The sequence below is a fragment of the Tamandua tetradactyla genome, chromosome 6, assembly GCF_023851605.1.
Source record: "Tamandua tetradactyla isolate mTamTet1 chromosome 6, mTamTet1.pri, whole genome shotgun sequence".
Lineage (NCBI taxonomy): Eukaryota > Metazoa > Chordata > Mammalia > Pilosa > Myrmecophagidae > Tamandua > Tamandua tetradactyla.
In genome coordinates, this window is record NC_135332.1 from 169,574,645 (window position 1) to 169,593,817 (window position 19,173).

At 38.9% G+C, this 19,173-nt stretch overlaps 1 protein-coding gene across 2 annotated transcripts in view; it reads right to left on the reverse strand.

Annotated features, from left to right (window-relative positions):
* Positions 1 to 19,173, reverse strand: part of WASHC5 (WASH complex subunit 5) — a 93,985-nt gene that overhangs the window by 55,889 nt on the left and 18,923 nt on the right. For both annotated transcript variants that reach the window (XR_013178479.1, XM_077167637.1), the window contains exon 9: positions 17,660 to 17,831. Coding sequence is in view for 1 of the 2 variants with exons in the window: in XM_077167637.1 (XP_077023752.1) it covers positions 17,660 to 17,831 (172 nt within the window). In the remaining variant the exon portion in view is untranslated. The remainder of the gene's footprint in view (positions 1 to 17,659; positions 17,832 to 19,173) is intronic.

A 19,173-nucleotide genomic window follows, 5' to 3' on the forward strand; every position in this document is an offset into this window, starting at 1 on the left:
ATCGCCAAACTGCCTTCCACAGTGGTTGCACCATTTGACATTCCCACCAACAGTGGATAAGTGTGCCTCTTTCTCCGCATCCTCTCCAGCACTTGTCATTTTCTGTTTTGTTGATAATGGCCATTCTGGTGGGTGTGGGATGATATCTCATTGTGGTTTTGATTTGCATTTCTCTAATGGTCAGGGACATTGAGCATCTCTTCATGTGCCTTTTGGCCATTTGTATTTCCTCTTCTGAGAGGTGTCTGTTCAAGTCTTTTTCCCATTTTGTAATTGGGTTGGCTGTCTTTTTGTTGTTGAGATGAACAATCTCTTTACGAATTCTGGATACTAGACCTTTATCTGATATGTCATTTCCAAATATTGTCTCCCATTGTGTAGGCTGTCTTTCTACTTTCTTGATGAAGTTCTTTGATGCACAAAAGTGTTTAATTTTGAGGAGTTCCCATTTATTTATTTCCTTCTTCAGTGCTCTTGCTTTAGGTTTAAGGTCCATAAAACTGCCTCCAACTGTAAGATTCATAAGATATCTCCCAACATTTTCCTCTAACTGTTTTATGGTCTTAGACCTAATGTTTAGATCTTTGATCCATTTTGAGTTAACTTTTGTATAGGGTGTGAGATATGGGTCTTCTTTCATTCTTTTGCATATGGATATCCAGTTCTCTAGGCACCATTTATTGAAGAGACTGTTCTGTCCCAGGTGAGTTGACTTGACTGCCTTATCAAAGATCAAATGTCCATAGATGAGAGGGTCTATATCTGAGCACTCTATTCGATTCCATTGGTCGATATATCTATCTTTATGCCAATACCATGCTGTTTTGACCACTGTGGCTTCATAATATGCCTAAAAGTCAGGGCGAGACCTCCAGCTTCGTTTTTTTTCCTCAAGATGTTTTTAGCAATTCGGGGCACCCTGCCCTTCCAGATAAATTTGCTTATTGGTTTTTCTATTTCTGAAAAATAAGTTGTTGGGATTTTGATTGGTATTGCATTGAATCTGTAAATCAATTTAGGTAGGATTGACATCTTAACTATATTTAGTCTTCCAATCCATGAATACGGTATGCCCTTCCATCTATTTAGGTCTTCTGTGATTTCTTTTAACAGTTTTTTGTAGTTTTCTTTATATATGTTTTTTGTCTCTTTAGTTAAATTTATTCCTAGGTATTTCATTCTTTTAGTTGCAATTGTAATTGGGATTTGTTACTTGATTTCCCCCTCAGCTTGTTCATTACTAGTGTATAGAAATGCAACAGATTTTTGAATGTTGATCTTGTAACCTGCTACTTTGCTGTACTCATTTATTAGCTCTAGTAGTTTTGTTGTGGATTTTTCCGGGTTTTCGACGTATAGTATCATATCGTCTGGAAACAGTGATAGTTTTACTTCTTCCTTTCCAATTTTGATGCCTTGTATTTCTTTATCTTGTCTAATTGCTCTGGCTAGAACCTCCAACACAATGTTGAATAATAGTGGTGATAGTGGACATCCTTGTCTTGTTCCTGATCTTAGGGGGAAAGTTTTCAATGTTTCCCCATTGAGGATGATATTAGCTGTGGGTTTTTCATATATTCCCTCAATCATTTTAAGGAAGTTCCCTTGTATTCCGTCTTTTGAAGTGTTTTCAACAGGAAAGGATGTTGAATCTTGTCGAATGCCTTCTCTGCATCAATTGAGATGATCATGTGATTTTTCTGCTTTGATTTGTTGATATGGTGTATTACATTAATTGATTTTCTTATGTTGAACCATCCTTGCATACCTGGGATGAATCCTACTTGGTCATGATGTATAATTCTTTTAATGTGTTGTTGGATACGATTTGCTAGAATTTTATTGAGGATTTTTGCATCTATATTCATTAGAGAGATTGGCCTGTAGTTTTCTTTTTTTGTAATATTTTTGCCTGGTTTTGGTATGAGGGTGATGTTGGCTTCATAGAATGAATTAGGTAGTTTTCCCTCCACTTCGACTTTTTTGAAGAGTTAGAGGAGAGTTGGTACTAATTCTTTCTGGAATGTTTGGTAAAATTCACATGTGAAGCCATCTGGTCCTGGACCTTTCTTTTTAGGAAGCTTTTGAATGACTAATTCAATTTCTTTACTTGTGATTGGTTTGTTGAGGTCATCTATGTCTTCTTGAGTCAAAGTTGGTTGTTCATGTCTTTCCAGGAACCCGTCCATTTCCTCTAAATTGTTTTGTTTATTAGCTTAAAGTTGTTCATAGTATCCTGTTATTACGTCCTTTATTTCTGTGAGGTCAGTAGTTATGTCTCCTCTTCCATTTCTGATCTTATTTATTTGCATCCTCTCTCTTCTTCTTTTTGTCAATCTTGCTAAGGGCCCATCAATCTTATTGATTTTCTCATAGAACCAACTTCTGGTCTTATTGATTTTCTCTGTTGTTTTCATGTTTTCAATTTCATTTATTTCTGCTCTAATCTTTGTTATTTCTTTCCTTTTGCTTGCTTTGGGATTAGTTTGCTGTTCTTTTCCAGTTCTTCCAATTGGACAGTTAATTCCTGAAATTTTGCCTTTTCTTCTTTTCTGATATAGGCGTTTAGGGCAATAAATTTCCCTCTTAGCGCTGCCTTTGCTGCGTCCCATAGGTTTTGATATGTTGTGTTTTCATTTTCATTTGCCTCGAGGTATGTACTAATTTCTCTTGCAATTTCTTCTTTGACCACACTCATTGTTTAAGAGTGTGTTGTTGAGCCTCCACGTATTTGTGAATTTTCTGCCACTCCGCCTATTATTGATTTCCAACTTCATTCCTTTATGATCCGAGAAAGTGTTGTGTATGATTTCAATCTTTTTAAATTTGTTAAGACTTGCTTTGTGACCCAGCATATGGTCTATCTTTGAGAATGATCCATGAGCACTTGAGAAAAAGGTGTATCCTGCTGTTGTGGGATGTAATGTCCTATAAATGTCTGTTAAGTCTAGCTCCTTTATAGTAATATTCAGATTCTCTATTTCTTTATTGATCCTCTGTCTAGATGTTCTGTCCATTGATGAGAGTGGTGTATTGAAGTCTCCAACTATTATGGTATATGTGTCTATTTCCCTTTTCAGTGTTTGCAGTGTATTCCTCACGTATTTTGGGGCATTCTGGTTCGGTGCATAAATATTTATGATTGTTATTTCTTCTTGTTTAATTGTTCCTTTTATTAGTAGATAGTGTCCTTCTTTGTCTCTTTTAACTGTTTTACATTTGAAGTCTAATTTGTTGGATATTAGTATAGCTACTCCTGCTCTTTTCTGGTTGTTATTTGCATGAAATATCTTTTCCCAACCTTTCGCTTTCAACCTATGTTTATCTTTGGGTCTAAGATGTGTTTCCTGTAGACAGCATATAGAAGGATCCTGTTTTTTAATCCATTCTGCCAGTTTATGTCTTTTGATTGGGGAATTCAGTCCATTAACATTTAGTGTTATTACTGTTTGGAGAATATTTTCCTCTACCATGTTGTCTTTTGCATTATATATATCCTATCTGATTTTCCTTCTTTCTACACTCTTCTCCATACCTCTCTCTTCTGTCTTTTCGTATCTCACTCTAGTGCTCCCTTTAGTATTTCTTGCAGAGCTGGTCTCTTGGTGACAAATTCTCTCAGTGACTTTTTGTCTGAGAATGTTTTAATTTCTCCCTCATTTTTGAAGGACAATTTTGCTGGATATAGGAGTCTTGGTTGGCAGTTTTTCTCTTTTAGTAATTTAAATATATCATCCCACTGTCTTCTAGCTTCCATGGTTTCTGCTGAGAAATCTACACATAGTCTTTTTGGGTTTCCCTTGTATGTGATGGATTGTTTTTCTCTTGCTGCTTTCAAGATCCTCTCTTTCTCTTTGACCTCTGACATTCTAACTAGTAAGTGTCTTGGAGAACGCCTATTTGGGTCTAATGTCTTTGGGGTGCGCTGCACTTCTTGGATCTGTAATTTTAGGTCTTTCATAAGAGTTGGGAAATTTTCAGTGAAAATTTCTTCCATTAGTTTTTCTCCTCCTTTTCCCTTCTCTTCTCCTTCTGGGACACCCACAACACGTATATTTGTGCGGTTCATATTGTCCTTGAGTTCCCTGATACTCTGTTCAAATTTTTCCATTCTTTTCCCGATAGTTTCTTTTTCTTTCTGGAATTCAGATGTTCCATCCTCCAAATCACTAATTCTATCTTCTGTCTCTTTAAATCTATCATTGTAGGTATCCATTGTTTTTTCCATCTTTTCTACTTCATCCTTCACTTCCATAAGTTCTGTGATTTGTTTTTTCAGTTTTTCTATTTCTTCTTTATGTTCAGCCCATGTCTTCTTCATGTCCTCCCTCAATTTATCGATTTCATTTTTGAAGAGGTTTTCCATTTCTGTTCGTATATTCAGCATTAGTTGTCTCAGCTCCTGTATCTCATTTGAACTATTGGTTTGTTCCTTTGACTGGGCCATATTCTCAATCTTCTGAGCGTGGACCGTTATCTTCTGCTGGCATCTGGGCATTTAGTCAGATTTCCCTGGGTGTCGGACCCAACAAGGTTGTAAGATTTTTCTGTGAAATCTCTGGGTTCTGTTTTTCTTATCCTGCCCAGTAGGTGGTGCTCGTGGCACACGTTTGTGTCACGTGTTTGGAAGGGATCCCCCCTGGTCACCGTTCTCCGCGGCCTGGGGGATTTCCGATCCAATTCTCTCAGTTGGTCCGGGGGGCTGTGCGTGGTGGGGGCATCAGCCGCCGCGGCTTGAGGGGACCCTGTGGCTCCTTTATTAATTCCCCTATTGGTGTTTGGTTGGGCCCAGTCCCTGCCACTGTTGGAAATTCCCTCCTCTCCCTGGAGGGGTGTCGGTCGCTGGCCGCAGCGGCCCGGGAAATTCGCCATTGGACCAGGAAGCCGCCCGCGGGGGCGGGGCACCGGTCGCCGGCCACCGCGGCTTGGGTAGCCCTCTGATCCGAGACTCGTAGCCGGTCCAGGAAGTCGCCCGCAAAAGAGGGGCGCCGGCCGCCGCGGCTTGGGTAGCCCTCTGATCCGAGACTCGTAGCCGGTCCAGGAAGCCGCCTGCAAAAGAGGTGCGCCGGCCGCCGCGGCTTGGGAAACTTGCCTCTCCGAGACTCTCAGCTGGCCCGGGAAGGAGGGAGGGAGGAGCTCCGGCTGCCACAGCTGTCGTGGCTCGGGGAATCGCACGCCGCTTGGGGATCTCACCGCAGCAGAGTCTTGCAGTCAGACTAGCCAGTCCAGACTGGGGTACGCTGTGTGTCCATTCCCTGCTGTGGCCCCAGGAGCTGTTCTGCACTGTTTCTGTTCACCTAGTAGTTGCTCTGGAGGAGGAACTAAGACGCACGTACCTTACTAAGCCGCCATCTTGGCCCCTCTCTCTTCATACACTTTTGAGAGAGCGGCTTTGATGGGTTGGTTTATTACCAATATGGAACAATATTCTGGCACCCATCAGGTGGTAGCCTCCTTATGCCCTGTCTCTTTGTAGTTGCCTCTAGTTTAAGCACTACTCCCTGCCATTCAGTCATGGACAGGTGTGCAGAGAAGAGTTAACAGAGCTGGCCTGAGATGGGTTTTTTTAAAGAGGCCTATTTGCAAGGTTGGTCCTTGGCAAGTGTCTGGGAACTCACCAGGCAAACAACTCCCTATACCAATATGAAAATTCCCCATAGCGTGGCTCCCTGTGCCTAAACTGTCTGTACAAATAATGTGGTTTATGCTGAATACTTGCTTTCCTTTTAGGAGTTTAGAATTTGGGGACATGCCAGGCAGAGGCTGCCCACTGGACCAACACTGAGTAAAAACTCTGGGTGCTGGGTCTGTTAACGGGTTTTCCTGGTTGGCAACATTTCACATGTGTTGTCATAACTCACTGCTGGGGGGAATTAAGCTCATCCTGTGAGCCTCTACTGGGAGAGGACCCTTGGAGGTTTATGCCTGGTTTCCTCTGGACTTAGCCCCATGTGCCTCTTCCCTTTACTGATTTTCTTCTGTATCCTTTCGCTGTGATAAATCATGACTACAACTATATGCTGCATCTTGTAAGTCCTCTTAGTGGAATCACAGTGCCTGGGGATGGTCTTGGGGACCCTGACACAACTGGGAAGCAGGGTTATGTGCCAAAAACATGGCACCTGCAAACAGGAAGAACCAGACCTGTGGCCATTCTGTTCCTTGTAAAGTCCCATGGGTAGGTGTGGCAAGCACTCAGGACTTTCTGAACTATCTACTACCTAGGCAGAGAGAGCTTAAGACAAATTGTCTAAGGGCACAAAGTTAGGCAGTGATTGACCCAGGAAAGAATACCAGATGTCCTGATTCCTAGTTCAGCCTATCAACTGTCAAGGTAAACTATTTTAAAGAAAATAAGCAATATGCTAAAAGAATAGAATAAAAAATATTGATTTTGTTGTGACTGCTTTATAGGGCCAATTATTTATCTCAGAAAGGCTAGAAAAGAAGGATAAGGCAAGGATACTCACAAGCAAAAGCTATCTAGACTAGACTGTAAATATGGCCAACATAAAAAATTTAACACAAGAGCAGAAATTACCATTAATTGGCCACAAAGTTCACAGCTGCACAATGTACAAGGTTCTAGGTAGTTGTACCTCTATTGAACACGCACACCCCTGCTTTCTTAGCTCCAGTCCTAGGAGCCAGCCCCATCTATCAATAATCAGGGGATGGCTGCACATACAGAATGACTGTAGTTTATGAGCACATCTGGGCTTTGGTTACAGTGAAGCATGTGGAAGACCATGTTATAGGCCGATTTCTATGAGGCTTTACCAAGAGGAGATTTGTGAGAACCCAGAGAAAGGTCCAGTTTTCATTGGCAACCATAGAGTTCTGACTTTTCATGCATTTTCCAGAACTATTTGGGAAGAAATACAGTAGAACTGGTGACTTTGTTTCCCAAAGAGGAGAAATTTTTTAAGGTTTACATTTGCCTAACTAAAAACAGAAACAAATAAAACAAACAAAACACTTTTAAGGCATTCTACTTGCCTTTATATTAATTATAAATCAACCAGAAACATTCTAATATTAATTTGCTTTCATTTTTTGATAGGGAATTTAATATTCTCTATTGAGTTGATGGAAAAATATTCTCTATTCTTCAATGTATCTTAACAATTAGCTCCAAGGTCCAAGCAAGGTTTGGTTCCAGAGTTCCTAAGGCCTGACTATCTCTCTAAGATCCTACCATCAACACTTCCGACCAGAAAACAGAGAGAACAGATCCTAGAACCATGGTCACTGTGATCAGTCTTCATAACCAGCCAGCCTTGCCTATCCACAGTTGCCTCAGAATGTTTCTTCAACAGCTGCAAGAGCACTTCCAGAAGTATCCTAAGCCTAGGTAAAATGCCCCCAGTGGGTTAACAGTACCCGACAAACTTCCCTCCTGCACACCATCACCAAATCACCACAAATGCTAAATAAGCAGTATTTTTCTATCAATGACTCATAACCAGATAGGCAAATCATTTGTTCCTGGCAAATTATGACCTTGTACAATCAGGCCAGACAATTGCGAGGCACAAAAATGGAAAACAGATGTGGATGAAGATAGAAGCAGAGACCTGTGGTAGGCTGAAGTAGTCCCTGGCACGGGTGCAAATCCAGGAGCCTCCTGGCTAGAAGAACACAGGCACGGCTGTCAGGCCCAGTTGTACAGAAGATGAATAGGAGGCTGAGTCACTGGAAAACCACTGTCAGTTTTATGATAGGGTAAAGCGAGGGCTTGAATTGTTTATATGCTTGTGGATTTAAGACTTTTGGTAAAGATTATAAACTGAGTCAATGTAGTAACATTCTCAGATTAGGACTGGAGTTTATGCAGCAGATAAACTCAACTAATTAAAAACAGATCAATTAGATGATTAAAAACATCAACCATGGTATTCATGCTGTGGTTAAGTTGTAAATTAGAGATGGAGCTAGGCCATCAAGAAAAATGTGGACAAAAACTGGAAAGCAGCACTTGTGAGAAAATGTTTGAGAAGCTGGAGATGTCCAGGCTGAAGCGAGAAGGCTGAGGAGTTTTTTAATTCTACGCATTTCAAAGACATGAAGGACGAGGAAGTACAACTGCTGTGTTCACTGCTGGCCACTCACAGGAAGTGGAAACAGATGGCAGCTAGAGGGGCTAGATGAAGGCAGATGGAAGAACACCTTGGCTGGGAGAGTTGTGAAACAAGGGGCTGCCATATCACCAAGGGAGGCTGCAGAATCACTTGTGTAGGCCGTTTTCTTAGAGAGAAAGGCTTATCTGAAAGAACAAGGAAATGTGGAAAGCAGTGCTTGTCTGTTTCTTGAGGTAGGTCCTCAAGAAAATTCTGTTGAATAAAAAACAAAAAGCAGAGGGTTTTAAAGGGCTGTTATATTACAGAATTCTGAAGGAGTATGATGCTCTGAATGAGTGAATTAATTAATTAATTAATATTGAGCAAGGATTTACAAAGTATAAGGAACCATGCCAGCTCTGAACAAGCTTAGAGGCGTGACGTACTAATGTATTCATTTTTCTACTATTAAACCCAGGGTTTTAGACTCATGCACATTGGACCTTTGGAGGCATTTTCCACAATCTGTAAACTGACAGTCAAACTTTGCGTGGATAGAGAGTCTCTTAGGGTACCAGAACCCAGAAAAGGTTATGATCTAATTTACCTTAAAGAAACACTCTGGTCCAGTCATATTCATCAACTCAGTGGGCCCATATGTTTTATGTACCTCCCAATCATACCTTTTCTTTTCATCATTTCTCGAGTCTAAAAAGTCTTCAGCTTATCATTTCAAAAGCGTATCCATCTTTCAAGGGCCTGGTCAGCCACTGTCTCCTGTGTGAAGCCTTCTCTGACCAGCTCTGCCCCTATACCCCAAGTGATGGTTCTTTTCCTCTTCTGGACTCAGATCACACCAACTGTCTGTCTAACATATTTGGTTCTTATTTACTGGTTTGGACCATGTATTCATTTCCTGTTGCTGTTATAATAAATAATCACAAATTTAGGGGCTTAAAACAACACAAGACTTAGGGAGCCAGGATGGAGGCTTAGTGAGGTGTGGAATTTAGTTTGTCCTCCAGAGCAGCTAGTAAATAGCCAGGAACAGTACAGAACAACTGCTGGGGCCACATCAGTGACTGGTCACACAGCGTACCCCAGTCTGGACCAGCTGGACCAGTTGTAAGACCCTGGAGAACCGTGAGTTCCCCAAGCCACAGCAGCCAGTTGCCCCTCCCCCACAGGCTGCTTCCCAAAGGGGAAAGGGAAGAGAGTTTACCAGCAGCAGGGGCTGAGTACAACCAAATGCCAATTGTGGAATTAATTAACAAATTCTGACTACTAAAAATTCTGCAGCTGAAAAGCAGAGGTTGCTGGGTTTTGTCCTGGTGCAGAGGGGACGGGGCTGACAGAAAAAGAAAAAAGAAAAAAAAACAGGTTTTTTTTGGATCTGAAAAGGTCTGGGCCCTGCAGGAAAGGAGGGGACACATAAGACCTGGAGATACACAGAGCAACGTACCAACTTAAGCTCTTGATTGGCAAACCCAATGGGGTTCTGCTCTGAAAAGGAATTTTCTTTTTCTCTTTCATGGCTGTGTTTCTATGGATAGATTATCCTTTGGATACAGCTGCAAGGCTTCTCGGGCTCCACTACCCCAGGCAGATACAGGCTTGTTTGAGAGCTTCCCTGCAGCCTGTGCCTTCCCCAGGAGAGGGGTGGGGCCCAGCTAAGGTGGAATCCCTCTCTCAAGGAATTCAGACCCCAGGGTCTGGAAAAGGGAAGTGACTAAAGCCAGCCTACAACCTCTCCTCTTTCTCCACCACACCCCCGGCAGGGAGAGTCTGCTGAAGTTAAAGGTATTGCATCACTTTATGCTGGTGGGACCCACAGGCAGAAAAGCACCACAAACCGGGCAGGATAGGAAAAACGCAGAGTCCAGAGACTTCATAGGAAAACTTTCTAATCTACTGGTTCTCATCTCAGGGAAAACTGATGCAGATGACTCTTTCTTCCTGAGAGATCACCAGTTTGGTCTGGGAAAATCTGACCGGGGTCTATAATACCTAAGTAGACCCTCCAAGGGGTGGGGGACATACAGGTAGGGCAAGAAACAAAAAAACAAGAACTGAAAAATTGTGATCTATTAAACAAAACCTAAGCTAGAGGACTAAAATAAGCTGAACTGAATGTCAAAGAACAGATAGACAACAAAGTCATCCAGCAAGAAAATCCTAGGGGGGAAAACCAATCTCCAGAATAAACTAATTAAGGTAATTAAATGCCTAGATGCCAGCAAAAAATAACAAATCATACTACAAAAATTGAAGAAATGGCCCAAAGGAACAAACCAGCAATTCAAATGAGATACAGGAGTTGAAACAATTAATTCAGAATGTTCAAACAGACATGGAAAACCTCATCAAAAATCAAATCAGTGAATTGAAGGAGGATATAAAGAAGGCAAGGGATGAACAAAAAGAAGAACTCAAAAGTCTGAAAAAAAAAATCACAGAACATATGGAAATGAAAGGCACAGTAGAAGAGATGAAAAAAGCAATAGAAACCTACAATGTCAGATTTCAAGAGGCAGAAGATAGGATTAGTGAACTGGAGGACGGGATATCTGAAATCCGACAAGCAAAAGAAAATATAGGGAAAAGAATGGAAAAATATGAGTAGGGACACAGGGAATTGAATGATACCATGAAGTGCATGAATATACGTGTTGTGGGTGTCCCAGAAGGAGAACAGAAGACAAAAGGAGGAGAAAAACTAATGGAGGAAATTATCACTGAAAATTTCCCAACTCTTATGAAAGACTTAAAATTACAGATCCAAGAAGTGCAGCGTAACCCAAAGAGAACAGATCCAAATAGATGTACTCCAAGACATTTACTAATCAGAATGTCAGATGTCAAAGAGAAAGAGAGAATTTTGAAAGCAACAAGAGAAAAACAATCCATCACATACAAGGGAAGCCCAATAAGACTATCCATAGATTTCTCAGCAGAAACCATGAAGGCAAGAAGACAGTGGGATGATATATTTAACATACTAAAAGAGAAAAACTGCCAACCAAGAATTCTATATCCAGCAAAACTTCCTCCAAAAATGAGGGGGAAATTAAAACATTTGCAGACCAAAATTCACTGAGAGAATTTATGACCAAGAGACCAGCTCTGCAAAAAACACTAAAGGGTACACCAGAGGCAGATAAGAAAAGACAGGAGAGACAGGTGTGGAGAAGAGTATAGAAATGAAGACTATCAGTAAAGGTAAAAAGAAGAAAAATTAGATATGACATATAAAATCCAAAAGGCAAAATGGGAGAAGAAAGCACTGCCCATACAGTAATAACACTAAATGTTAATGGATTAAACTCCCCAAACAAAGGACATAGACTGGCAAAATGGATTAAAAAACAGGACCCATCTATATGCTGTCTACAGGAAACACATCTTACACCCAAGGATAAACATAGGTTGAAAGTGAAAGGAGGGAAAAAGATATTTCATGCAAATAACAATCAGAAAAAAGCAGGAGTAGCTATACTAATATCCAACAAATTAGACTTCAAATGTAAAACAGTTAAAAGAGATAAAGAAGGACACTAGGTATTAATAAAAGGTACAATTCAACAAGAAGGCATAACAATCATAATATTTATGCACAGAGCCAGAATGATCCAAAATACATGAGGCAAACACTGAAAACACTGAAAAGAGAAATAGACACATCTACCATAATAGTTGGAGACCTCAGTTCCCCACTCTCATCAATGGACAGAACATTTAGACAGAGGATCAATAAAGAAACAGAGAATTTGGATAATACCAATAAATGAGCTAGACTTAACAGACATATACAGAACATTACACCCCACAACAGCAGGATACACTTTCTTCTCAAGTGCTCATGGATCATTCTCAAGGATAGACCATATGCGGGTCACAAAGTAAATCTCAATAAATTTATAAAGATTGAAATCATACAAAACACTTTCTCAGATCATAAAGGAATGAAGCTGGAAATCAGTAATAGGCATAGTGCCAGAAAATTCACAAATATATGGAGGCTAAACAACACACTCTTAAACAACCAGTGCGCCAAGGAAGAAACTACAAGAGAAATCAGTAAATATCTCAAGGCAAATGAAAATGAAAACACAACATATCAACATTTATGGGATGCAGCAAAGGCAGTGCTAAGAGGGAAATTTATTGCCCTAAATGCCTATATCAAAAAAGAAGAAAGACCAAAAATCAAGGAATTAACTGTCACCTGGAAGAACTAAAGAACAGCAAATTAACCCCAAAGCAAGCAAAAGGAAAGAAATAATGAAGATTAGAGCAGAAATAAATGAAATTGAGAACATGAAAACAATCGAGAAAATCCACAAAACCAGGAGTTGGTTCTATGAGAAAATCAATAAGATTGATGGATCCTCAGTGAGGTTGACAAAAAGAAGAGAGAGGATACAAATAAATAAAATCAGAAATGGAAGCGGAGACATAATCACTGACCCCACAGAAATAAAGGAAGTAATGATAGGATACTATGAACAACTTTATGCCAATAAACTCGACAATGTAGATGAAATGGACAACTTCCTAGAAAGGCATGAACAACCAACATTGACTGGAGAAGAAATAGACAACTTCAATAAACCAATCACAAGTAAAGAAACTGAATCAGTCATTAAGAAGATCCCCAAAAAGAAAAGTCCAGGACCAGATGGCTTCACATGTGAATTCTAACAAACAGTCAAGAAAAAATTAGTACCAATCCTGCTCAAACTCTTCAAAAAAAATTGAAGAGGAGCGAAAGCTACCTAACTCATTCTACGAAGCCAACATCAGCCTCATACCAAAGCCAGATAAAGATATTACAAGAAAAGAAAACTATAGACCAATCTCTCTAATGAATATAGATGTAAAAATCCTCAACAAAATTCTTGCAAATCGAATCCAGCAGCATATTAAAAAAATTATACACCATGACCAAGTAAGATTCATCCCAGGTATGCAAGGATGGTTCAACGTAAGAAAATCAATTAATATAATACACCATACCAACAAATCAAAGAAGAAAACCCACATGATCATCTCAATTGATACAGAAAAGGCATTTGACAAAATTCAACATCCTTTCCTGTTGAAAACACTTCAAAGGATAGGAATAGAAGGAACTTCCTGAACATAAAAAAGGGAATATATGAAAAACCCATAGCTAACATCCTCAAGGGGGAAAAACTGAAAACTTTCCCCCTAAGATCAGAAAGAAGACAAGGATGCCCATTATCACCATTCCAACATTGTACTGGAAGTTCTAGCTGGAGCAATTAGAAAAGAAAAAGAAATACAAGGCATCAAATCGGAAAGAAGTAAAACTCTCACTGTTTGCAGATGATGTGATACTATTATGTCAAAAATCCTGAAAAATCCACAGCAAAACTACTAGAGCTAACAAATGAGTGCAGCAAAGTGGCAGGTTACAAGATGAACACTCAAAAATCTGTAGTGTTTCTATCCACTAGTAATGAACAATCTGAGGGAGAAATCAAGAAAAAAAATCCCATTTACAATTGCAACCAAAAGAATAAAATATTTAGGAATAAACAACTAAAGATACAAAAGACCTACACAAAGAAAACTATAAGAAATTGTCAAAAGAAATCACAGAAGATCTAAATAAATGGAAGGGCATACCGTGTTCATGGATTAGAAGACTAAATATAATTAAGATGTCAATTCTACCTAAATTGATTTACAGATTCAATGCAATACCAATTAAAATCCCAAAAACTTACTTTTCAGAAATAGAAAAATCAATAACCAAATTTATCTGGAGGGGCAGGGTGCCCCGAATAGCTAAAAATGTTCTGAGAAAGAAAAATGAAGTTGAAGGCCTTATGCTACCTGACTTCAAGGCACATTGCAAAGCTACAGTGGTCAAAACAGCATGGTACTGGCATAAAGAAAGATATACTGACCAATGGAATTGAATAGAGCGTTCAGATATAGACTCTCTCATCTACGGACAATTGATCTTTGTCAAGTCAACTCACCTGGGACAGAACAGTCTAACAATAAACGGTGTCTAGAGAACTGGATATCCACATGCAAAAGAATGAAAGAGGATCCATATTTCACACCCTATATAAAAATTAACTCAAAATGGATCAAAGACCTAAACATTAGATCTAAGACCATAAAACTTTTGAAAGAAAATGCAGGAAAATATCTTATCAATCTTATAATAGGAGGCAGTTTCCTAGACTTTACACCCAAAGCACGAGCATTGAAGAAAGATATAAATAAATGGGAACAATATAAATCAAAATTAAACACTTTTGTGCATCAAAGATCTTTGTCAAGAAAGTAAAAAGACAGCCTATACAACAGGAGGCAATATTTGGAAATGATGTATCAGATAAAGATTTAGTATTCAGAATATATAAAGAAATTGCTCAACTCAACAACAAAAAGACAGACAACTCAATTACAAAATGGGCAAAAGATATGAATAGACACTTCTCAGAAGAGGAAATACAAATGGCCAAAAGGCATATGAAAAGATACTCTACTTCCCTGGCTACTAGGGAAATGCAAATCAAAACCACAATGGAATATCATCTCACACGTACCAGAATGGCCATTATCAATAAAACAGAAAACGACAAGTGCTGGAGAGGACATGGAGAAAGAGGCAGTTATCCACTATTGGTGGGAATATTAGATGGTACAACATCTGTGGAAGACAGTGTGGCAGTTCCTCAGGAAGCTGAGTATAGAATTGTCATATGATCCAGCAATACCATTGCTAGGTATCTACTCAGAGGACATGAGGGCAAGAACACAAATGGACATTTGCACACCAATGCTTATAGCAGCATTATTTACAATTGCAAAGAGATGGAAACAGCCAAATGTCCATCAACAAATGAGTGGCTAAGCAAGCTGTGGAATATACACACAATGGAATATTATGCAGCTGTAAGACAGAATAAAGTCATTAAGCATGTAACAACATGGATGGACTTTAAGGACATTATGCTGAGTGAGATTAGCCAGAAACAAAAGGACAAATACTGTATAGTTTCACTGATATGAACTGACATTAGTGAATGAACTTGGAGAATTTCAGTTGGTAACAGAGACCATCAAGAGATAGAAATATGGTAAGATATTGGGTAATTGGAGCTGAAGGGATATAGATTGTGCAACAGGACTGATTGTAAAAATTCAGAAATGGATAGATAGCACAATACTAACAAACTATAATATAATAATGTTAGAACACTGAATGAAGCTGAATATGAGGATGATAGAGGGAGGAGGCCTGGGGGCACAAATAAAATCAGAAACAAAGATAGACAATAAAGACTGAGATGGTATAATCTAGGAATGCGTACGGTGTATAATGATAGTGACTAAATATGCAAATTAAAAAATGTTTCTGCATGAGGAAGAACAAAGGAATGTCAATAACGCAGGGTGTTGAAAATAGACAGTAATCAATATTTTAAAACTTCAACCTATAGGTGAGACAAGCAAAAAATCTTTATTTGGTACAAAATTTATATTTTGACTATTGCATTTCCTAATATAACTTATGTGGACAGTTTAATTGAACACCATAGTACTTGGAACCTTGCATAGGGCATGAGATTTTGTAGGTTTGTCCAGAGTGATACCCAGATAAATCCCAGAGTGATTTGAACAGTGAATAGGGAAGTATTTGCAGAGTCTCCTAGGGGGAATGGTGAGAAAAGGGGAAAATTCAACTTCCCCAAGTGGAGAATTCTTGATATTCTCACAGGCAGTGGGGAAAGCCAAAGCAATAGGCTGAGTCTACAATCTTGCGGTTTGTTCATATGAAACTTAATCCCGCAAATGACAGGCTAAACCTACTTAAAATTAGGCCTAAAAGTCACCCACAAGAGAACCTCCTCTGTTGCTCAGATGTGGCCTCTCTCTCTCGGCCAAAACAGCAAGGAAACTCACTGCCCTCCCCCTCTCTATGTGTGACATGACTCCCAGGGGTGGGAACCTTCCTGGCAACGTGGGACAGAAATCCTAGAATGAGCTGGAACTCAGAATCAAGGGATTGAGAAAATCTTCTCGACCAAAAGGGGGAAAAGTGAAATGAGACAAAATAAAGTATCAGTGGCTGAGAGATTCCAAACAGAGTTAAGAGGTTATCCTGGAGGTTATTCTTATGCATTAAACAGATATCACCTTATTAGTCAAGATGTAATGGAGAGGCTGGAGGGAACTGTCTGAAAATATGGAGCTGTGCTCTGGTGGCCATGTTTCTTGAAGATAATTGTATGATGATATGGCTGTCGCAGTGTGACTGTGTGGTTGTGAGAACCTTGTGTCTGATGCTCCTTTTGTCTAGCTTATTGATAGGCAAGTAAAGCATATGGATTAAAAATAAATAAATAATAGGGGGAACAAATGTTAAAATAAATTTAGTAGATTGAAACGCTGGTGATCGGTGAAGGGGAGGGGGAAGGGGTATGGTATGTATGAATTTTTTCCTGTCTTCTTTTTATTGCTTTTTCTGAATTGATGCAGATGTTCTAAGAAATGATCATGATGACAAATGTACAACTATGTGATGATAGTGTGAGTTATTGGTTATATAACAAGAACGGAATGATCATATGATAATATCTGCATTTATATGTAGTTATCATAAATAAAAATGAATAAATTAAAAAAAGAAAGGGAGGGGTAAGGGGTATGGTATGTATGAATTTTTTTTCTGTTGTCTTTTCATTTCTTTTTCTGAATTGATGCATATGTTCTAAGAAATGATCATGATGAATATGCAACTATGTGATGATATTGTGAATTACTGATTATATGTAGAATGGAATGATCATATGTTAATGTTTGTGTTTCTTTGTTGTCATATTTAAAAAAAATTTTAATTAATAAAAAAATTAAAAAACAAAACAAAAATTCATGATTCTATAACTCTGGGGTTCAGAAGTCCAAAATGGGCCTCACTGAGTCAAAATCAAGATGTTGGCAAGGTCAAGTTTCTTCTGGAGGCTCTAGGGGAGAATCGGATTTATCTTTTAGAGCTTCTGCATTCCTTGGATCATGTCCCCCCTTGCATCTTCAAAGGCAGCAACAGCTGGTCAAGTCTTTTTCATGCCATCTTTCTGCTGCTGATACTTCTGGCTCCTTCTTCTCCATTTAAGGACCATTAGATTTCCCACCCAGATAATCCAGGATAATCTCTCATTCTAAAGGTCAGTTGATTAGCAACCTTAATTTCACATGCAACTTTACCTCCCCTAATCCCACAGGTCCTGGGGATTAGGATGAGGAGGTCTTTAGAAGGACCATTACTCTGCCCACCACACACCTGCAGTAAGACTTTTTCTTATGTATATATCTGACATCCCCTCTTGGACCAGTGACAAGCTCCTTGAGCATGAGAGCTAAACCTCCTCATATTTCTCAGCACTGAACAGAATCTGACTTGTCCAAGTTGACACAAAAATGACTGACCTAAAAAAGCAACTTGATTTTCATGGGCCTTCTCCTTATTAAACTGGTTTGCATCATGAAGGAGATGTTAATTCTGAAAGCCTTTGTACTGAGTGATATAAAAGGCCACCGCTTTTGTACGTTACCGGAGTCTGCCGTATGAAGCATTAGCCATCGAATGGCAACGTTGCAGTCTCTCAGGCAGTTCAGAAGCCTTGGGATGTTGTCCAGAACCATCTCCTCCCTTAAACAACCTTCCTTCAGAAACTGCTGCACTTGAGCATGAACTCGTTCACTAACAGTAGCATATCTGCTCGCCTTTGAAAATGAAAAACTTGAATTACAATCAAAGAATTATTCATCTGGAGAATGAATCACAACAAATAACATTTCTATATGAGGTAAAATGACATCTGGACTATAGTTTATAAGGCTCAATGGGAACTGGTTTATCACACATTTTCGAGCAGAATACTTAGAATTAAGAGACTAAATCCTAGTTTGGGTTCGGATGAAACACTGGTATGACTTTGGGCTTAACCTCTGTGAACTGGTCTCTTCAAGTATACAATGGAGAACTGGATTATGTCATCCCTTAGATCCCTTCCATCCTCAGTCTGGATGAAAAGGAAACATAAAGACAGAAGCTAAATTGTCTGTTCTTCCTATTACTACTGATGAGAGGGAGCAGAATAGAGCAGAAATATTTAAAAGATAAGGCTTCAACAGATACATGAAAGCTTACCAAAAATATAGACCTCAGTATATCAAAACTGAATTTTCAAACCAGCTTTTTGAGAATGTGATCCTTCGGCTTTATTAAAGCAATAGTTAAATGTTAACATCATTAACCTAGTCAAATTAGCTTAAAACTATCCCAAAGTATTTCATCAGAAGACTGAAGAAACTTTTGAAAATGTCATAAGACATAAATGCAAATTTGGAAAGGCATTTTAGTAATGAAAAATTAATGCTCTGATGCCAGTAAGTGCTAAAGTACTGCTTTCTCTAATATATTTCTAGGAGATATGCCAAAATTGTAATTATTTTCTAAATTATTTATGGAACTCAACTTACAATAAAAAAGTGCTGAAGTTTTTGGAGACACTATTGTTCTACCCACATTGGAAACCGAAAACCTAGATAGTGAGGCTGGAGAACACAATGCTTTAGATGTAGCAAGTATAGCTCCAACAAAAAGACTTCATTTCTACTTCTCTGTTTACTCAGGCATTTACTTCTGCTTTCTGTTCTTACCAAGAAGATGAATGTCTTCAGTCTTGTTACTTACTGAACATACCAGAGACAATGAAATTTTTTTTATTTAATTAAAAAAAATTTTTTAAACATAACAACATACAAAAACAAGCATTCTTACCATATGATCATTCCATTCTTGGTACATAATAACTCACAATATCATCACATAGTTGCATATTCATCAACATGATCATTTCTTAGAACATTTACATCAATTCAGAAAAAGAAAAAAACCTCATACATACCATACTCCTTACCCCTCCCTCTCATTGATCGCTAGTATTTCCATCTACCCAATGTATTTTAGCCTTTGTTTCCCCTATTTTTTTCTATACTCCTTAACACTCCCTTTCATTAATCACTAGCATTTCAATCTACTAAATTTATTTTAACATTTGTT